The sequence below is a fragment of the Microcebus murinus genome, chromosome 18 (genome assembly GCF_040939455.1).
Source record: "Microcebus murinus isolate Inina chromosome 18, M.murinus_Inina_mat1.0, whole genome shotgun sequence".
In the NCBI taxonomy this organism is placed as follows: Eukaryota; Metazoa; Chordata; class Mammalia; order Primates; family Cheirogaleidae; genus Microcebus; species Microcebus murinus.
Genome location: NC_134121.1, coordinates 27,517,820 through 27,537,971, shown reverse-complemented (window position 1 = coordinate 27,537,971; position 20,152 = coordinate 27,517,820). Strand labels below are relative to the sequence as shown.

The 20,152-nt window shown below is 45.9% G+C and overlaps 2 protein-coding genes across 3 annotated transcripts in view; both read right to left on the bottom strand.

Annotated features, from left to right (window-relative positions):
- Positions 1-7,789: 7,789 nt before the first annotated feature.
- Positions 7,790-9,598, bottom strand: LOC105881712 (C-C motif chemokine 4). Its single transcript, XM_020281198.2, has 3 exons — positions 9,421-9,598; positions 8,753-8,867; positions 7,790-8,192 (listed from the first exon to the last, which is right to left on the bottom strand). Exons 1-3 carry the CDS (start codon positions 9,494-9,496, stop codon positions 8,105-8,107), a joined length of 279 nt encoding a protein of 92 aa, XP_020136787.1. The 5' UTR covers positions 9,497-9,598; the 3' UTR covers positions 7,790-8,104.
- A 101-nt stretch (positions 9,599-9,699) lies between these two features.
- The window catches only part of LOC105881899 (C-C motif chemokine 3-like), a 41,697-nt gene continuing 31,244 nt past the window's right edge, over positions 9,700-20,152 (bottom strand). For both annotated transcript variants that reach the window (XR_012913054.1, XR_012913055.1), the window contains one exon: positions 9,700-9,788. The gene's annotated coding sequence lies outside the window, so the exon portion shown is untranslated. The remainder of the gene's footprint in view (positions 9,789-20,152) is intronic.

Below are 20,152 nucleotides of genomic sequence, written 5' to 3'. Positions count from 1 at the left end.
TCGGGAAGGACCACCCGTCTTTCCAAGAAGCCCCAGGCCTGGCGGGCTCAGAGGAGCTTAGGCTGGGACACAAGGGACAGAGCCAGAGCCCTGACCCAGGAGGCCATGGCAGGACCCAGCAGCGGGGCCAATACCTGATGACCAGAGGGACTCAGCTGCACCTCCTCAGATGCCAGCAGGGGTCAGGGGACAACAGGAACAAGACTCCTGTTGTCCCCTGGCAGCCCAATCACTCAGAAGCCTCCAGAACCCAGAAAGAACTGGGAAAGATGAGAGAAGGAACACAGAGGAAGAAGGATGGGAGACAGAGGATTCGCAACTGGAGAAAAACATCAAGAAGCACCTATGTTTACCTCGTTGGCCACATTAAATTTCCTGCCACCAGAAGAAATCGGGACTGGAGAGCTGAGTTCAGTTATAGAAAAAAGAAAGTTACATTTTTGCACAACAAAGTTGGTGACTATGAAATGTATATGCATCACATGTACTAGGCAGTCTTATGAAACTTACCAAGGATGTTTCCAACAACCCCTCGTTTAGGGGATTGAGTAAAGGGGAGAGAAGGTAGCATTTTTCCAATCTTAAGAAAGTGTTTTAAGTCCGAATTACATTTATCCCAGGACACAACTGCCAAGAGCTTTGTAAGTCTAGGCCTGTAGAGGGAGAGGTTTAAAGCACCTTCAGGACAAAGGCTAGAAACCCAAGGCCCCGATGGCTTGGGCAATCCTCACTATTGCTTTTGTTGTTCCACTTCCTGACACTTTTAAAAGGCTGTTGAACCTCTGAATGAATTCATAAAAGAGTGGTACAGTCGCTCATCACTTCCAGGGAGGGGAACTAGATACTTAGGTGTTAGAGCTAGGAAGAAGCCTTATTTTTTGGTTGGATGTCTTTTTATGCCTTTTGAATTTGATATAATATTTACTGCTACCTGTTTGAAAATTATAAATTTTTTTTTTTTGAGACAGAGTCTCGCTTTGTTGCCCAGGCTAGAGTGAGTGCCGTGGCGTCAGCCTAGCTCACAGCAACATCAAACTCCTGGCTCAAGCAATCCTCCTGCCTCAGCCTCCTGAGAAGCTGGGACTACAGGCATGCACCACCATGCCCGGCTAATTTTTTCTATATATATTAGTTGGCCAATTAATTTCTTTCTATTTATAGTAGAGATGGGGTCTCACTCTTGCTTAGGCTGGTTTTGAACTTCTGACCTCGAGCAATCGGCCCGACTCAGCCTCCCAGAGTGCTAGGATTACAGGTGTGAGCCACCTTGCCCGTCCGAAAATTATTAATTTTAAGACCATTAAGTGCATGATGATAAACTCCTTGGTGAGTCCAGTGATTGGTTAGGGACTTGACTCCCCAGACTTCATCTCGAGTCATAGATATATAGCAGCCTCCCGCCCGGAAGATGCACGGATTCACTCTTTTTAAGAAATAAAATGGGAAAAGAAGAAAAGCTCTTCCAACCTCCCAAATTGAGAAGACATAGAAAGGCAGGACGGAAGGGAGAGAGGTTTACAATTTTAAGGTAGACATAAGTGAGAAAGTTATAGAACGAAGAGCGAATACAAATCAAATTGGCTTGCAGAGATCACAAATGAAAAGGATAAAACAAAACCAGCACCCCTACACTGTGCATCGACCTCTTGACCTTTTGGAGCCTCAGTTTTCTCATCTTTAAAATGGGAATAATGTGTGTTGATTTTGTATCCTGAGACTTTACCAAATTCATTTATCAGATCAAGGAGTCTGTTGGTTGAATCCTTGGGGTTTTCTAGGTATAATATCGTGTCATCAGCAAAGAGTGAGAATTTGATCTTTTCTGCTCTCATTTGGACGCCCTTAATTCCGCTCTCTTGTCTGATTGCTGTAGCAAGGACTTCCAGCACTATGTTGAATAGAAGTGGAGATAGTGGGCAAGCTTGTCTAGTTCCAGTTCTAAGTGGAAATGCTTTCGATTTTTCCCCATTCAGTATGATATTGGCTGTGGGTTTGTCATATATGGCTTGTATCATTTTTAGGTAAGCTCCATCTATGCCTATTTTGTTGAGCATTCTTATCATAAAAGGGTGTTGAATTTTGTCAAATGTTTTTTCTGCATCTATTGAGAGGATCATATGGTCTTTATTTGTGCTTCTGTTTATTTTGATAAAGTCTCAGGATACAAAATCAATACACAGAAATCAGAGGCATTCATATACGCCAACAACAGTACAAGTGAGAACCAAATCAAAGACTCAATTCCATTAAAAATAACAACAAAGAAAATAAAGTACCTAGGAATATATTTAACTAAGGAGGTAAAAGACCTCTACAGGGAGAACTATGAAACACTGAAGAAAGAAACAGCAGAGGATGTAAACAGATGGAAGAATATACCATGCTCATGGGTTGGCAGAATCAACATTGTTAAAATGTCTATACTACCCAAAGTGACCTACAGAGTCAATGCAATCCCTATTAAAATACCATCATCATTTTTCAAAGATATAGAAAAAATAATTTTATGCTTCGTATGGAACCAGAGAAGACCCCGTATAGCAAAATCACTCCGAGGCAATAAAAACAAAATAGGAAGTTTCAATTTAGCAGATTTCAAACTATACTACAAGGCTATAGTAATTAAAACAGCTTGGGACTGGCATAAGAACAGGGACATTGACCAGTGGAAGAACAGAGAACCCAGATATAAAACCATTCTCATATAGCCAACTAATCTTCGACAAACCAGACAAAAACATACACTGGGGAAAAGAATCCTTAATCAATAAATGGTGCTGGGAAAACTGGATGTCCACATGCAGAAGACTGAAACAGGACCCACACCTTTCACCTCTCACAAAAATCAACTTACGCTGGGTAACAGCATGAACATTGGACTTGAACATTAGGTGTGAAACTATTAGAATCCTAGAGGAAAACGTTGGAAATACTCTTCTAGACATTGGCCTAGGCAAAGAATTTATGAAGAAGACCCCAAAGGCAATCACAGCAGCAACAAAAATAAATAAATGGGACCTGATCAAATTAAAAAGCTTCTGCACAGTCAAAGAAACTGTCAAGAGAGCAAACAGACAACTCACAGAATGGGAGAAAATTTTCGCAAGCTACACATCTGATAAAGGGCTAATAACTAGAATCTATTTAGAACTCAGGAAAATCAGCAAGGAAAAATCAAACAACCCTATCAAAAAGTGGGCAAAGGACATGAACAGAATTTTTTCAAAAGAAGACAGAATAAAGGCCAATAAATATATGAAAAATGCACAACATCGCTAATCATCAGAGAAATGCAAAACCACAATGAGATATCACTTATCTCCAGTAAGAATGGCCTTTATCAAAAAGTCCCCAAACAATAAATGCTGACGTGGATGTGGAGAGATAGGAACACTCCTACACTGCTGGTGGGACTGCAAACTGGTTCAGCCTCTGTGGAAAACAATATGGAGATACCTTAAAGCGATACAAGTAGATCTACCATTTGATCCAGCAATTCCACTACTGGGTATCTACCCAAAAGATCAAATGACACTATACAAAAAAGACACCTGCACTCGAATGTTTATAGCAGCACAGTTCACAATCTCAAAGATGTGGAAACAACCCAAGTGCCCATCAATTTATGAGTGGATTAATAAAATGTGGTATATGTATACCATGGAGTACTATTCAGCTTTAAGAAACAATGGTGATATAGCACCTCTTGTATATTCCTGGATAGAGCTGGAACCCATTCTACTAAGTGATGTATCTCAAGAATGGAAAAACAAGCACCACATGTTCTCACCAGCAAAGTGGTATTAACGGATCAACACTTAAGTGGACATATAGGAATAACATTTATCAGGTGTCGGGCAGGTGGGAGGGGGGAGGGGGGGCATGGGCAATATATGTAACCTTAACATTTGTAGCCCCATAATATGCTGAAATAAAAATAAATAAATAAATAAAATGGGAATAATGATATCTACCTGAGTTTTTGCAAGGATTAAAGAAGGCTCTACATGAAACTCATGCGATATAGTGCCTGGCACATTAAGGAACTTGGTAAATACTGGTAGCCCTCTCCTTCCAGCCCCTAGCAGAAAGAAGAGAAGACCTCTTAAAGAGATGAATCAGAAGTCATTGTACTAACGTCTCTTTGAGGAGCTCGAGAGCACAGGGTCCTGAGATTTTAGAAGGAACTAACACAGCCTAAAGAAATGATTTCCCTGTGGCTGTGCTATTCTCCTGTTGGGATTGTTTCCATAGAAGGGGGAAATCCTCCAAACATCCTGTTAGGATCAAGCCTGTCTTCCCCGAAAATTTTTCTTTTCTTTTTTTTTTTTTTTTTCTGAATGTGTATATTTTCTATACCAATATACAGGCATCCCTCAGTATCTTCAGGGGATTAGTTTCAGTGGCCCCCATGGATATCAAAATCCACAGATGCTCAAGTGTCCACTATCAAATGGGCAGTATTTGCATATAACCTATGCACACCCTCCCATATACTTTAAATCATCTCTAGATTACTTATAATATCTAATACAATGTCAATGCTATGTACATAATTATTATACTGTAGTATTTTTTTTGGTTTTTTTTTTATTGTTGCAATGTTATTTTGTATTGTTTTTCCCCCCAAATATTTTCCATCTGTGGTTGGTTGAATCTGCAGATGTGGAACCCATGGATACAGAGGAACTTACTGTATCTAAAAATGAAACTATTTAAAAAGTAAAAAAAATGCAATCACAAATTTGTCTCCCAATTCCCACATCTTTCTCCATTTTCCTGTCTGCTAAACTCAGTGGGAACCCAAGAGGAGAGGAGTTTGGAAGGGAGAACAGGTGGGGGCACGTGCTCGGGTCTGGGATGGGTGAACGTGGACTGCAGCTCAGGACAGGGACACGGTCGCGGCCCCAGCCACCAGGAAGAACTGTGGGTTTTTTCACCCCCTTGGCCCAACTTGCTTCCTTGATCCCTGGCTCTGCATGCTTGGCTGTTGACCTTCTAGGAGGAAAATACCCATGTCAATGAGAGTGTTATGGAAGGTTCTGGATTGAGGTGGGGTAGGGGAAGAAGGACAGGAAGTCTACATGAGGAAACAGGTTCCCTCTCACCTGGAGAGTGAAATGGGGAAGGCAGGTGCTGCACGAGAGGAGAAAAACAGCCCTGGGATCTAGAAGTCCCTCTATAAACTGTAGCCCCCTTCGCCTGTCATCTACTCTGGCCCTGGCCCCCACCCAGAAACCTGGAGAAACCTCAGCTGGAGAGTCAAGTAAGCAGAGACCCGCTATCTGACCCCAGGATAAAAAAGGGAAGTTGCACGAAAAGAGGAGAGAGGAAGAAACAAAGTCTCGTGTTATGCAACAGGTGAATCCCCACATTGCCCCACTGGGAGGATTCCACGCTGTCGTTTGTAACTCCGGGCGAAGCGTTTCTTCACGAGGCTGTGCAGGCCTCCCGCAGCCTTCCCGGAGAGCTGCTTCCTGGAACCGAGCCCTTCCCTTTGGATTTGCTGAGGGGCAGGAGGCCTGGGGAGAGGGTTCCACGGTGTGGGAGAACACCCAGGTTCTGGCCCTAACCTTGCCCTCTCAAACCAATAACTACACGGACACAGGTCATGGCTCCGCTCCGCACTGCACCTGACAAGTGAGAGGATGGGCTCTTTTCCAGATAGACCCCTCAGAGAACCACAGAAGCGTCGAGAAGAGACACACTTGCTGTGGGTCCTGTACCTGGCTAGCGCCTCAGCCCACATGCAGGGCTGTTGAAGCAGAACCTCCTCTTGTGACACCTCTCCTCACCGCGGTTCATCTCCCAGGAACGGGTCCCCCTCACCCTGGGTTTCTCCTGCAGGGAAGTTTGACTCACACTCTAGAACGTTCTGTTCCCTTCTGTGCTAGCTATAGGGGATCACTCTCAGTGACTGTTCAGTTGGTGGTTGTGTTAGTTTCCTATTGCTCCTGTAACAAGTCACCACAAACTCAGTGTCTTGAAACAGCACACATTTGTTCTCTTGCAGTTCTGGAAGCCAGTTTCACTGGGCTGCACTCTCTCAGAGACTCTAGGAAAGGAACGATTCCCCGGCCTTTGCCAGCTTCCAGAGCCGCATTCGAGCGTCTCTTGGTTCGTGGCCTCTGCCTCCTTCAAAGCCAGCAGCACAGCATTTCGCTTCAGTTGCCACATTGCTGCCTTCTCTTCTGTCATCAAATCTCCCTCCGACTCAGGCTTCTAAGGCCACTCGGGGCCTGACCGCATAACCCAGGGTCATCTCTCCATCTCAAGATCCTTAAGGGACATAGCCACAAAGTCCCTTTTCCAGATAAGGTAACATTCACAGGTTCTGGGGGTTATACTGTGGGCATCTGGGGGACCATTATTCAGTTACCTCAGTGACCTAGACCTTGTCTCAGGCCTGAGGACCCTCTACTCTCTCTCCCACCCCACCCCCTCAGAAGAGCATTGTGTATTTTTCTCCAAATCCACACTTTAACCCTTCAGGCCACCCCAACTCCTCCTTTCCCTTCTCTTTCCTTAGGCCCTGAGAACATTCCGGGACAGCTCCATCAGTGGAACTTTCTGCAATGACGGACAGTTCTATGTCTGTGCCGTCCATCAGGGCAGACACAAGGCACATGTGGCTAGTGTGGCTCGGGAGCTGAATTTTAGATTTAATTGACATTTAAATAGCTGCTCCGGCCAGTGGCTAACACATTGGACAGCTCAGATAGAGACAGACAAAAGCAGAAGGTAAGGCCAGGCAGGCTCTTTGCTGCCAGCCCCTCCTCACACCTGTTTTGGATCAGCAATGCCCCAACCTCCTCCTCTCAGTCCCTCTAGAATCTGAAGGAGGTTTCTCCTGGGGCTCTGGCATGATGGGGGTGCCCATGGGCAGGACAGGAAGGGCATTGTGTCTGTTGGCCCCAGAGAGGTGCAGGCCCCAGCTCTGCTTTTGCTAAGGACTAAGAACAAACATCTTCAAGGTAGTGTCTGCCTATCCTTCTTACCCAGCAGGTCCCCTTTTGAGGATTAAAAGGTTATTAAGTTGATGTGACTTTCGGTTACTCCTGCAACATTTCCTGAACCAAACCAGACACTGCATGCTTCCAACCTGATGACGACACCTCACCTTTGCCTTGGGCTTTAGAGTGCTGATCCACTACCTAACTAACCTGGTCCTTATAACAGTGCCTCTAGAAGCTGTGCCTGTTTCAAGTAAAAAGGCTGAAGCTCAGAGAGGGGAGGGGAGAATCTTCTAGGTGCTCTGCCCCATGACGGGTGCTTTACACATCACCTCACAACAGCCCTTCAAAGGAATTAATAGCATCCCCATTTTACAGGTATAAAAATTGAGGTCCAGTAAGGCAAGATGACTGTCCTACTGTTCTGTTGCTAATGAGATGATGAAGTCACTTTTCTGACTCTGAACTACCTCTGCTTGCTGCTTCCTTTGTTTACCACTTGCCACAGAGATGTCGAAATGTTAACCCTTCGCAGCCCAGTTATCCTTTCAGACCATCCCCCCCTCGAGCAGACCCACAAGCCTCAGCAAGTCGCCTCTCCTCTCTGTGCCTGTTTCCTCGTCTGTGAAACCAGAGGCAACAGTCCCTACTTCACCAGAGTGTTAAAATCCTTGTTTTGAAAGTATGAAGTGGGACCACGAGAGGGTTTAGCCCCAGCATGTATTAAGGACTCAGTAATTTTTCCTTCCTATTGTTTTTGGAAACTATGGTTTGTCCCTCCTAATGGCGCCAATTTCTTTCACCCTAAATCGAATTAAAATGACAAAGCAATGATCTACCTTTGTTTTAAAAGTTTTATTATGAAAACGCATGGAATCAACTGCATCATCCATGTATCTACAATATCCACAATAGAGAAACAGTGACAGTGGACCGTCCCCATGGGGGACATGTGTCCTTTGGCAAAACAAACATAAATAATGGAAATAACACCTGATACAATAACATAGCACGTGATACAGATTAAATTAAGAGAAGGGACAGGAACTACTGCGAGGAGTCGTGAGTGTGGAGAAGGCGAGTCTCACTGAGAGGCATCCGGGCTCGGGTGACTTTCCCTGAAGACTTCCTTCCCCTGAGCCCAGAACAGCTCAGTTCAGCTCCAGGTCATCCATGTACTCCTGGACCCAGGGCTCGCTGGGGTTGGCGCAGATTTGCCTGCCCCTTTTGGTCTGGAATCTGTAGATGAAGGAAAGGACAGATTAGATCCCATGGGACCTTTGAAAGCGTGTGTGGTACTGTCCCTAGCCTGTGGTAGGCATCTCCCTCCGCTTGACCGTGGTGGCTGGCATCCTTCCTGGGGTGGCACTGGAACCAGACTTTCCGGAACTTCCACCCACTGGATTTAGCTGTGGCCCCAGGGCTTGCCCCGATTAGGAACTGCTGGGTATTGCAATCGACATAAATAGACCTCCCATTCCCTACTGACTCTAGAAATGACTTTCCCATGTATTTTTCTAGCATGGTTTAAGAAACCAGCTCCTATTGCATGTGACTGTGTTGACTTTAGTCGGGTTCCTGGCCTCTGGATAACTTCTCTCCCGGGAACCCCCCTCTTCTGCTTTGGCTGCCACCCAGCCACTCAAAAAGTGACTTCACGGCCTGTTTCTTTACAGCCCCCTGGGAGGGCTTCAGCCCCCTGACAACTGCCTCCCTACTGCTTAGTCACCCTAGACGGGCTCCCCTTTTCCATCCCATCCTGCCCCTTGCCTCCTGGGGCACCCCAGGTGGATACTCACACCACGGCTGGCTGCGAGCAGAGGCTGCTGGTCTCGAAGTAATCTGTCACAAAATTTCGAGGAAGCTTCCGCAGGGTGTAAGAGAAGCAGCAGGCGGTGGGAGGGTCTGAGCCCACTGGAAAGAAAGGCTGGGTGAGGTGGCAGCTCTATGTGGGAGCTGTTCATTTTGGCTTCTAGTTATAAATATTCATCGAGCACCCCTGGGAACCTACCAGGACCCCAAATATGGTCCCTTGTATCCATTCCCACCTACTCTGAGCTGGAGTCTTATCCTGAATAGTGGATCCCCGGAGAAGAGCAAGAAGGAATTCTAGAGGATTGGAACTGGATTGGATCTCAGAACACATCTGGCTCCCTTCGTATTACAGATGGGGAAACCAGATCTCAGATGGGAACAGGGGATTAAACGAGTCATTAGCGGCAGAGCCAACTCAACAGTCTCATTTCTAGCCCCTCCTTTTCCTCTACTGGTTGCTAATTCTTAAGAAAACAGGACAGGGACTTGAATGTCATTGACTAGCTATGAGACTCTACGTTCAACAGCAAAATACTTGAAATTCTTCCCGGCTCCGTTTTTGCCCCATCCCTCGATCCCACTAGCCCCAACTAGAAGAGTGGACCCTGCCTACATCTTGGCTCTAGAGTAACAGCGGGAGGAGTCAACTCACTTGGTGCCGAGAGCGCCGGGGAGCAGAAGGCGGCCGCTAGCACGAGCAGCGAGAGGACAGCCACGCAGAACTTCATGGTCTCGGTGGAGGAGAGGTTTCCCCAAAGCTGAGAGTGCAGAGCTCAGGAGCTGCAGAACCCGGCTGTGTCCTGTGCTGGGGTTGGGTTGGGAGGCTGTCTTTATAGGGACGCTGTGGCCTGGGCCGAATGTGGGGGCACAGGACGCTGGGTGGAATTTCCAGGGTAAAGATGATGTCACGGCACCTCTAAGGAAACTGAAGCTAGCTGAGAGTGCGGAGTTGCTCTCAGCTTCTCTTCCCCAGGGTGATGTCACCACAGAGGAAAGATGAGGGAGGTGGAGAGCGGCACGCTAGAGGGAAGTGGTACAACCAAAAGCAATAACCAAGATAGGGGAGAGGTTTGCAAACCCCGGGGGAAAAGATGAAGCGTTCACACCTGCTAGAAGTGTCTCATTTAGACAAGAACCATCTGCTCTTGGCGGATGGCACCTCTGGGTCCTGGAAGCTTCACGTCAGTCTTTCCAGGTTGGGCCACAAGCCTGACCCCAAGAAGAAAGGGGGAGCCAGGACTCCCCTGTCCCATTCCTGTGCCTCCTTCTGCTGGGCTGAGGGAATTTAGTGCCCTGTATATGCTTCCTTGGGCAGAAAGAGTCCAACACTGGACGTGCAGAGGGACCCAGCAGGGTGACTCAGGATCATTTATAACTTCTTACTGGACATTTATTATGTGCCAGGCACTGGGAAAGCTGCCTTACACATATTATATCTAATCCTGCTATAACCCTGTGCAGGTCTGTGATTAATCCCATTTTACAGACAAGGCAACTGAGGATCAGAGAGCAGTTTACTGATGAGCTTGATGCTGGTAAGGGGCACTGCTGAGATTGAAACTGAGATTAATCTGTCTCTAAAGTTCATTTTATTTCCATGCTGTGGTCTCCAGAACAAACACACAGAGGGACCAGGGGCTATTCCACACACAGATTCATCTTATTAGGACTTCATTCAAGAAAAGGAATGGGTTAGTCTGTCCCAGAACAAGGAGGGGATGGAAAAGAAATAAAGATTTCAGGATATTTTATTGGACTGATAAGAGAACAGGAGAAGGAAATCAGTAAGCATCCGTTTGGAAGGCCCCAATAAAGAATGTTCCTCTAGTATAAAAATGGGACTGGATACCTACCAATGAGTTTATCTATGTCACAGAAAGACTGTGCAATCTAAGCACGTGGATGTTTCCCATCCAGTCCCTAGGGGATGCCTTGGTTCATGCAAAGCCCTGGCTGGGGACCTGTATAGAAGGTGAAGCTTACAAAGGTCTTAAATACAGGAGTCTGTGAAGTAAGGCAAATGCAGGGAATGAGGATGATTGCAATGAGATCTCTACCCACCTGTTGCTCAACTACTCTGACCCACCTGCTCACCCCTAATCCCACGTGGCTACCTGCTGTGCTCTGAGAAAGCAAAACCAAGTGCAAAAAGAGGAAGCCGGAGTATCTGGGAGCCATAGGAGGAGTGGAAGCAGCATCCTGGGGTACTTCAGGGTCATTAAATAAAGTCCAAAGTCATCCTACCTCAGCAGTCCCTCCTTACCCCTGCCCCCAACACAAGCTGTACTTCCTTCCTTCCTTCCTCTGTTCTTTCTACCCTCACACTTTTCTATGAGTCTCACTTTAAATGTCCTGACCTTCACCAAGACCCTCACCCCCAGCTCTGATGTTCTGTGTTCCCTGATGTCACAGGTGCTAGTGTCTCTCGTGGTCTCTCCTGGTTGATGCAGTTTCATCTTCACACATCAAAGATCTTGCTTTAAGGGGTGGAGGATATGTCTTGTGTTCCCTGGATCCACAGGGACTTCATGATCCAGGGCATTGCAAGCCAACCCAACTTGCTATTCATCTGCTGTTTGTGAGGGTGGACAGAGATGAATGAAGCCCCATCACTGCCCTCAAAGAGTTCTTAGTCTAGTGACGGTGGGGGATAAGCTAAGTGTCAGACAGCCTGAGGATGGAGAAGGTTAACCCTCAGCTGTAGGTGAGTAGAGTTCCAGGGTAAGTCTAAATCCCACTCTGTGCTCAGGCGGGGCCGCTGGCTCAATGAGTGGGCTGGACTGTTCTTCACTCTGGGGGGTGGGGGGATTAGGAAGATACCTGCTCTGGCGCATGATGAGAATGACGATAGGTAACATGGGTGGTTAGTCTGCACTGAGCCCCACAATGAGTTCGTCTGTTGACTTTTGCTTTCTAGCCTTGATTTGATCTTTGGCTTATGGAGGTAAAATGGTTTGCTCATGAGGGTCCCAGCAATAACACTGTGCTTGCACCAGTGAAATTTCACCCCAAGAGTAAAAGAGACTTGTATCAATTTGTCTAGCCAGATTACTTGCCCCCAAGATTTATGCACTGATGGCATTTCTAAGTAATAGCCAATAGAGAATAAAAAATGATTTTCAAATACATGACAAAAAAAGGTGTTTATCTTCTTTAGAGAAAATTCCCTGACCTCTCTCCCAAGTAAATTCTGCTTCTTCTTCTGCACTCTAATAGTCTCCCAAGCTACTTCCATCATATCAGCTATCACATATCTGTTTGGTTGTCTCTCCCACTAGAAAGTGACCTCCTTGATGCAGAAACTGTGGTTTGCTTATCTCTGTGTATGCAACAGGTGTGCAATAAATGCATGTTTAATAAGTGCCCAGAGGCAGCCCAAACTACCAGTTGGATGGGAGGGGGTGTGATGCGTAACATGGACTCAAGATGCGAACCCCTATTTGGCCAAATGAGCAAACCAAGGAAGAATGAGGCAGGTGTTCTGACATTTCATCTGAAATGTGATTCCTTAGCCCTGACAGAGTGGTGAGTCCCCTCCTCCTCTACCCTCCACCCACACGCCAGTGGCTTTGTCATAATGGATGCTATTCTGGGACTCAACTCTTTCTAGTTCAGGGGTGTGAGAAGTGTCATCGAAGGTCAACCATGGTTCCAGGGAACTGCCTGTGCTTTTGAAGGGTCACCACCCCCTCACTCCCATCAGGGAAGCCCTTCATTTCCCCTCACTCGTGGTAATACAGAGCTTTCTCCCCTTCCATGCCCTTGGCTGCCACTGTTTTCACAGCTCCACTGTGGGCATTTTCACATCTGTCTTGTCACGTTGTCTCCGACTTTCCAGGCTGCAGGCAGGACCAGCAGCCACAACAGTAACGTGACCTTGCCAAGGTCCTGGTACTTATCCCCTCAGCATACCCTCAGCCCGTGGTTTTATCTGACCCCGCTCTGTCTCGCCATTGCACAGGTTAGGAAAGCAACACCTAGGGGAGCGGTAAGACCTGATCAAGGGCACCCAGGGCTTGCGTCAAGACCCAAGGTCTTCAGCTCCCATGTCAGAGATCACCAGACTGCCTTTCAAGTGTGACCTGTGAGATGACACACGGAGGGAATCTCCAATGGTAACAGACTAGCAGAAGAGATTACAAACCAACGAGGAGCAGGAAACAGAGCTGGGCAATCCGGACGTCCCAGCCTCTCCTAGGACAGGGCTGAGATTCATGAGCGTCAGGGAGACCACAGGGGTCGAGGCCAAGAGTGCGAGCCTCTCGGAGGGAAATGCCTACAATTAGAGAATTCCTCGAAGGCAAATGTTGAGACAGGAAAGCCCGGGTGAGGTGGAAAAGAGGGTCATTTTCCTGAGATAAGAAATCAAGAAGAGGTTAATCCCGTGGTTTTGCCAATACAGTGTTCAAGTCACTTTGGGGAAATGGGAGTTGAAGTTGAATTGTGGGTTGAAAACACAAGCACACAAGGATGCAGGGCGCAGGGTTCTTCAGGATGGAATCTGTAGGACAGGCAGCTGGTTGCAATAGTTTGTTCGGACTGCCACACGCTGACCAATGAGCAAGCCTGCCCCACTCTTCTCACAGTGGAAATGGACCTTGGTCACCTGCCACGCCTGCTCTTTGGCTGTCAGGGTGGAGGGCAGGGCCTTTGGCACATTAAACGCCAGAGAGAAGGGTAAAGCTTCACCAGTATGGTGTGATCAAGAAGCCCCCAGTATTCCTTATGAAGCCTCTTCCTTCAGACAGTGCTTTTTTATTTGTTTCTGGCCTCTTTCCACGCAGGTCACAGGGAATACTCCAGCACAAAAGGAAAGTAATTCAGCAAAGCTTTATTGAGCCCCTACTATGTGACGGGCACCGTGTCAGATATTGGGGGTGTGTGCTGTAGATGGTGACAGTGAAGTGTTGAGAAAGGCTTCCAAAAAATAGGAGGCATGACTTTCTTTAAAATTTATATTAATTTTTCTTTTATAGAAAATATACATGATCACATAAAATTTAGAAAATATAGGGAAGTATAAGTAAGAAAGCAAAAATTGCCCTATCATTCTGTGCCTAGTTCTATATTTAACTATTTGTACTCAATATCTTTCCTTGAACAAGTATATCCTTATTATTATTAACTTAATATTCTTCCAGGTCATTAAAAACTCAAAGATGACTTGCAAATGGCATGAATGTATGCATGATATTTCAATGTGTGTGTCTACCAAAACTTAAATTTAGCCATTCTGCTATTTGGGCCGGTCCATTAGGGTTGTCTTAACTTTTCTCTATTGTAGAGTGAGCTGAGAGTTTGAAGGATGATTCGCCAGGCAAAGAATGTGGAGTGGGCTTACTCAGGCAAGGAATAAGAGACCCACACTTTTTTTTATATATAAAATAGATTTCTTAAAATATTTCAATAAAAATGATAATAGTAGCTGGCATTTAACACAACACTCACTATGAGCCAGTAGCATTCTAAGCCTTTCATAGATATTAATGTATTTAATCCTCACAGCAGCCCATGGAGGTAGGTACAATTATTATTCCCTTTTACACATGAGGAACTAAAGCACAGAGAGGTCAATAACCTATGGAAGGACACACAGTTGATGCACAACAGATTTGGAAATGAAACCAAGGAGTCTGGCTGTAGAGCACAAGTAAATCAGGAAAGGGAAATGTTTTGCATTATAAACTTATGTGAAAAGCTTAACTGCCAAAGATTATTATGATGTCAAATGTCTTTCAGTTTTGCACTTTGCCTGCCTTTGAACAGCAAAATCCATGGATTTCTCTTTTTCTTAGAATACGTAGGGAATGAAATAGTGGCTTTCCTTATTTGTTCTAAATACCACTCCCTGCAGCTGTCTTGGGTTATGCACCTGCTTACCATGTCTCGTGCTGCCCTGTGGTTTATAAGAAGGGGAAATTGTGCTTTGCCAAGTTGACACCATGTTCGTCAAAAGAGGGAAGAGAGCTGCACTTTTAAGGAAACACAGGTTGTTCATGAAGGCTGAGTCTTGGTTTTTGAGGTGTGAACATGGTAGCGACCTGGCCAAAGAGGTAGGCAGGGGTCAGGTCACAGAGAAGCTTCCATTTCATGCCAGAAATAATGCAAAATGTTTAAAAGACAGAGACTGACTTGAGATTTAACAAAATCACATTGGATGCTGTATGGCAGAATAGATTTAAAAGAACCAAAACTGGAAGAAAAAAACAGTTGCTATGACCTTCCTACAGTTGTCAAGGTGAGAAACCGAAAGGGCCTGACCTAAGAGGGTGCAGTGGGGATGGCGAGGGGTAGGTACACTTAATTTCGAATACAGGCTAGAGTTGGTGATTGGATAAATGTAGAGAGTGATGGGGGGAGAGGAGTCAAGAGCAACTCCCAGGTTTCTGACTTGGAAGGTTGATAGGAAGGGGTGCTTTTTATTGGGTAGAGAATTGGGAAGGAGGGGCAAGGAGTAAGGGTAAGGATCTAATTCCATACCAAGACCTATGCCCTGATCTGCACACACACAAGAAATGGCCAGAGAAAATGATGAGAAGGACTTGAGACAGGAAACAATGGGTTGGCTGCAGAAATCAGGGGCCGCTGCAACGACCCACTGCAAGTCTAGGAGGCTAAAAGGGGGCTCCAGGGTACTGTTTCTGCCTACACGAAAGGTGGGGCCATACCTGCCACAACTTGACCACAGGGACCACCTCTGGGGAAAGGAGGCCAAGGCTGGGCCAGACAAGGGCGTCATCACCAGTAAGCCCATCCACGGGGTCCCTGCTGCCAAAGGAGGGAGCTGATGGTGACACCTGGGGAGTGGAGCCGCAGGGCCAGAAACCAGAAGGAAACCAGTGCAGCAGGGCCGGAGCAAGGGGACAGCACACAGCGGGGAGGGAAGCCAAGCAGGGCGAGGTGACGATGCTGGAGAGGGTGTGCTGCTCCGCCAGGATCGCCTGGACCCGGGGCTGGGGTGCTCTGCTGGAGCCAGAACGCCAGGACACAAACCGAGCCCCTCCATGCTGGGAGACTCACAGTGTTGACTGCTCCCTACTTTCTGTCACCACCACCTAAGAGCTCTCCCAAAGATCAAGCCTGTGACACCATGGACAGACGTTCTTATCCTTCCCCTCCCATTCGTATTTCAATTCTCCACAGTGAGGCTTTAGCTGTAACACGTGCTGTGTGACTTATTCATTCACCAACTATTTACGCAACTTCACTGTGCATCAGGTCTGGTGGTTATTGTTGGAGATACATTGGCAAATAACACAGATAGTGAAATATAAAACTGATGAATTCCACCTGGGTGACCCTGGGCAAGTCATTTCACCTGGAAACATTAACGTACCAGGTAGGAAACTTCTCAGATCCTTCCAATTCAGCCAACCTAAGACTTACTCTCACATTATGCATTCAACATATGTATATTAGGCACACATGAAGCTTACAAGTATGTTATTTTCCAACCCAAGTGAAAACACAAAGACAAATGGCTGTCTCCTGGTTTGGGGACCGATACAGAAAGTCTTACAAATATATAATCGCTAAGATAGAATTGTACATTCAGTAAATCACCATTATTAAAAAGAGTAACATTATAAGAAATAAAGACTAGGTCCGGACAGCCATCATGTTATAGCCATCATGTGCTAGAATTTGGTTTAACATGGTCAGAATTTGGCTTAAAGTCTGAGCAGACATTCTAAAAATTAACCACTACAGAGTTGTCTTGAGGATCGAATATGATGATTCATGCTATAGGAAGTATAGCCCTTGGCAGAATCCTTGCTCTGCTAGTCAGCTTTATGGCCTTCGAAAAATTGGTCAACGTTTACTTATCTTGCTTTTTTCATCTGTCAAACTGTGAAAGTATAATTGTAACTAAATCAGAGTTGTTTCGAAGATTAAGTTAGAACATGTAAATCCCTATTACAGAAATTGGTACATGGTGATTGAAAGGGGTAACTTTGCTGAAATAACAGGAAAATATCTAACCCCACAATTTCCTAAATAACAGCTACTCCCTACTCTCTGCTCTTTCTCTCCCTGGCTGGCAGGCACCTTGCAGGGACTCTGTTTTCACAAACATCTGATAAGAGCCCAAAGACAGCAAGGGAAATGTAAATCCTTCTCTTTACATTGGACCAGAAACTGCCTTTATAATTTGTTTTATAGCCTCCAAGGAGTTCCCAAGAAGCTCCAGGAGGGAGCTTCCTGCCCAAAACCATATCTTAGGGGCAAAATTACAGCCAAGTCTCCAGGAATAAAGAATACAAGACAGACAGACAACCTGACTCTCTTGCAGCTACCTCCTGCTAATTACTCCTCAGCTGCTTCTGTTTCGGCTGACAACGATCACTACTTTTTTTCTTTCCCTTTGTCCCCAATAAAATCAGCAAGCCAGCTGGCCTTAGGACTGGCACCCCTCTGTCTTTCTTTGGGATGCCACTCCATCTCCCTGCTTTTCCTCTCTCACTCTCTCATTCTCTCTTTCTGGAAGGACAAACATTTTTCAATTATACATCTCAATTTCTGTGTGAGAACTCTTTCTCCACCGCACCGAGCACACCTACTAGGCTTTCCACCTAACATCTGGTGACCCACACGGGGAAGAGAAACTGAGTCACTTCTCTACCCCTACATGAGGAGCTCGCTTTTCTGCTTCAGTCTCGAAATTGCTCCTCCCTCCGCCCTCCTCAGTGCCTTCAAATTGTTCAGAATTCTGTGAGTCTTTGGCTCTCTTGAAACTTTGGGAATGGTCATATGCACAAGGTGGAGAGTGGTAGCTTTCTTGTGTGGTCAAGGAAAACCCAGCACTGGGTCTACCACTCGGGAAGGTGGCAGGGAGGGACACTTCTGTGAAAGTAAAATTTTAAGGCTCACCCCACCACCAGCTGACGGAATGGACCCCTTCTTGGCCAAAGGAAGATCCTAAAATTTAATTGTCTGCCATGAGGAAGGAGGTCAGAAATGCCTTATGCCCCCCCTCTGTTCTTGGGGACATCCTTTGTAAACCATTAACAGGCCTAAGGATATGCAAGACAAATCTGTAGGTCCTCAATTTACACAACAAATCTACGTCCTGTGGCTTAACTCCTTATGTTAAAACATTCTAAACCTTTAGACAAAGATTCATGTCTTTAACCAATTACAAGCCAAAGAATCTTTAAACCCACCTATAACCCGTAAGCCCCCACCCCCTTCGAGATGCCCCACCTTTTTGGGTCAAACCAATGTATGCCTCCCACGTATTGATTGATGGCTTTACCTGTAACCCCCTTGTTCCTGAAACGTAAAACCAAACTGTAACCCAGCCACAGCGAGTCCACTTGCCCAAGGCCTCTTGGCAGTGGCTCTGGGTCATGGTCCTCAAATTTGACCCAGAATAAATCTCTTTAAAATTATTTTACAGAGTTTGGCTTTTTTCCGATGACACTTCCAAACCACTCTTTCCCAGGGGGACTTCCCCTGTCTGTCTTCACCCAGACCCAGGGACACCAGGCTATGGGGAAGACCTCAAGGTTTCAGTCTGAGTCAGAACTTAAGGACACCCATTCTCTGGCCAGATCACGAGGTTTTAATCTGACTCAGATTTTGGGGACAACTGATGTCTTATCAGACTTTCAACGGTTATTTGAGTCGAGGATGCTCTGTCGGACTTCTTTTATTTCCACATTAGACCACCTTCAAAACATCCTTTTCTTTTTCCTCGTTGCCATCATGGGCAACAGCGTGTTAAATAAAATCAGGCCCCACAATGGATCTCTTAGCTACTGCTCTGCTGCTTGACCTTCTATTGCCCCTGGTTGGCAAAGAGCCTGAAGTCCTCTACTTTCAAGCTTTCTTTAAACTCGATAGGTGTTCTGGTCTTCACACTGCCTGCCTTGCTTTACATCTTACATCTGCATCTCTCCCAGTCTTCACTTTTCTGATGAGGTTTCTCTTTCGGCTCCCCCATTTCCTCCTCCTCCTCCTCCTCCTCTCTCTCCCTGTGGCACTCACTGCCTGGCTGCGGACTCACAAGGCATCGTATTAATAAATCACCCTGAGCAGTATGAAATGCCAGCCCTTCTCCTGTCTGAAGTCCCTCGCCTCTTTACTAGTTTAGATCCTGACACTAGGGAAGGACAATCCATCTTAGCAATGTACTTCATCTCCCAGTCGGCCCCAGTATTCGAAGTAAACTCCAAAAACATGAGAAGGGGCTTCAGATTCCAGAAGTGGAACTTTAAACCTGGCCTTCAAGGTCTTTGATAACCAAGATGGGGAGAGGCGAGAGGGAAAAGAGAGTGGGACTGACAGCAGCCCTGAAAGCAGAAAAAGCTTTTCAAATAGTGGTTGCCTCTATAAAAGAGTTTTTCCAGGGTCAGAGTTATTCAAAAAGGCCTCAGGCAAGAAGACAACACCAAGCCCTTCTAGAGAACTGAGCCCTGCCTCCTTTATGACCCTGGGTGTCTGGAGTGAAAATGCCCCAGCCAGTGGGTTCTGCCAGGACCATGCCCCCCTCAAAAAGGAGGACACTGGAAGAGCCAGTGCTCTCTTCCTAAAATGGGAGACCACACTTGCATTCTGGAACTGGCTGCCCCACGCTGAATGGGCGTCCTGGATAGCCATGGACCCTCTGAAACGGGTCAGTCTGATGGACATGTCCGGCTTTGGAACTGACTCAACTCCATCGCACGAGGACGGCCGAGCCTCGGTAATTCTTTCTGACACAGGTAAGAACAAACACCAGAGCCACATCCTCTCCTCTTCCTGAATTTTCAGGGCCTCTGTTTCTCTCTCCTACCTCCATTGTAACAGTGAAAGTTAAAATACAACCCCCCTCTGTATTCCACAGCTTCTCTGGCCACTGGGAGATAAAGCCTTTGCCTGTCCCTTTTTGTGCTTCCCAATTACCCTCACTGGAAAAATCTGATGGCTTCCTTTCTCTGACCTCTAGAAAAAGCTCAACTAGAACTTTACATGCAATCGTTTCCTTTCCTTGGCATGCTCAGAACTTTCAAACTATAAACTTTCTGCCTTGTTTCACCTAAAATTGTTTACTTCTACATGTCTATATGTTTGCATGTCCATATATGTCACGTATATGTAATGTGATGTTTCACTACTAAAATATGTAAAAGAGGTCTAATTAATTGGCTTAAAGAAACAGTAAGCACTTACATCAAATATTTTATTAAGAACATAAGAACTCAAATGCCTTTTAGTTCAATTGACCTTGGTAAGCTTTGATAGATGAAACTAGTTTTAAAATTGTTATTAAAGTTTAAATGTTTTAAGACCACAATTAACACATCAATAAAAGTAGCTACGTCTGAGGTGGCCACCAATAATTTCTGTAGTCAGACTACAGAAAAATTTCTTTGCCTCTCTGGTGGCTGGCCTGAAAGAGA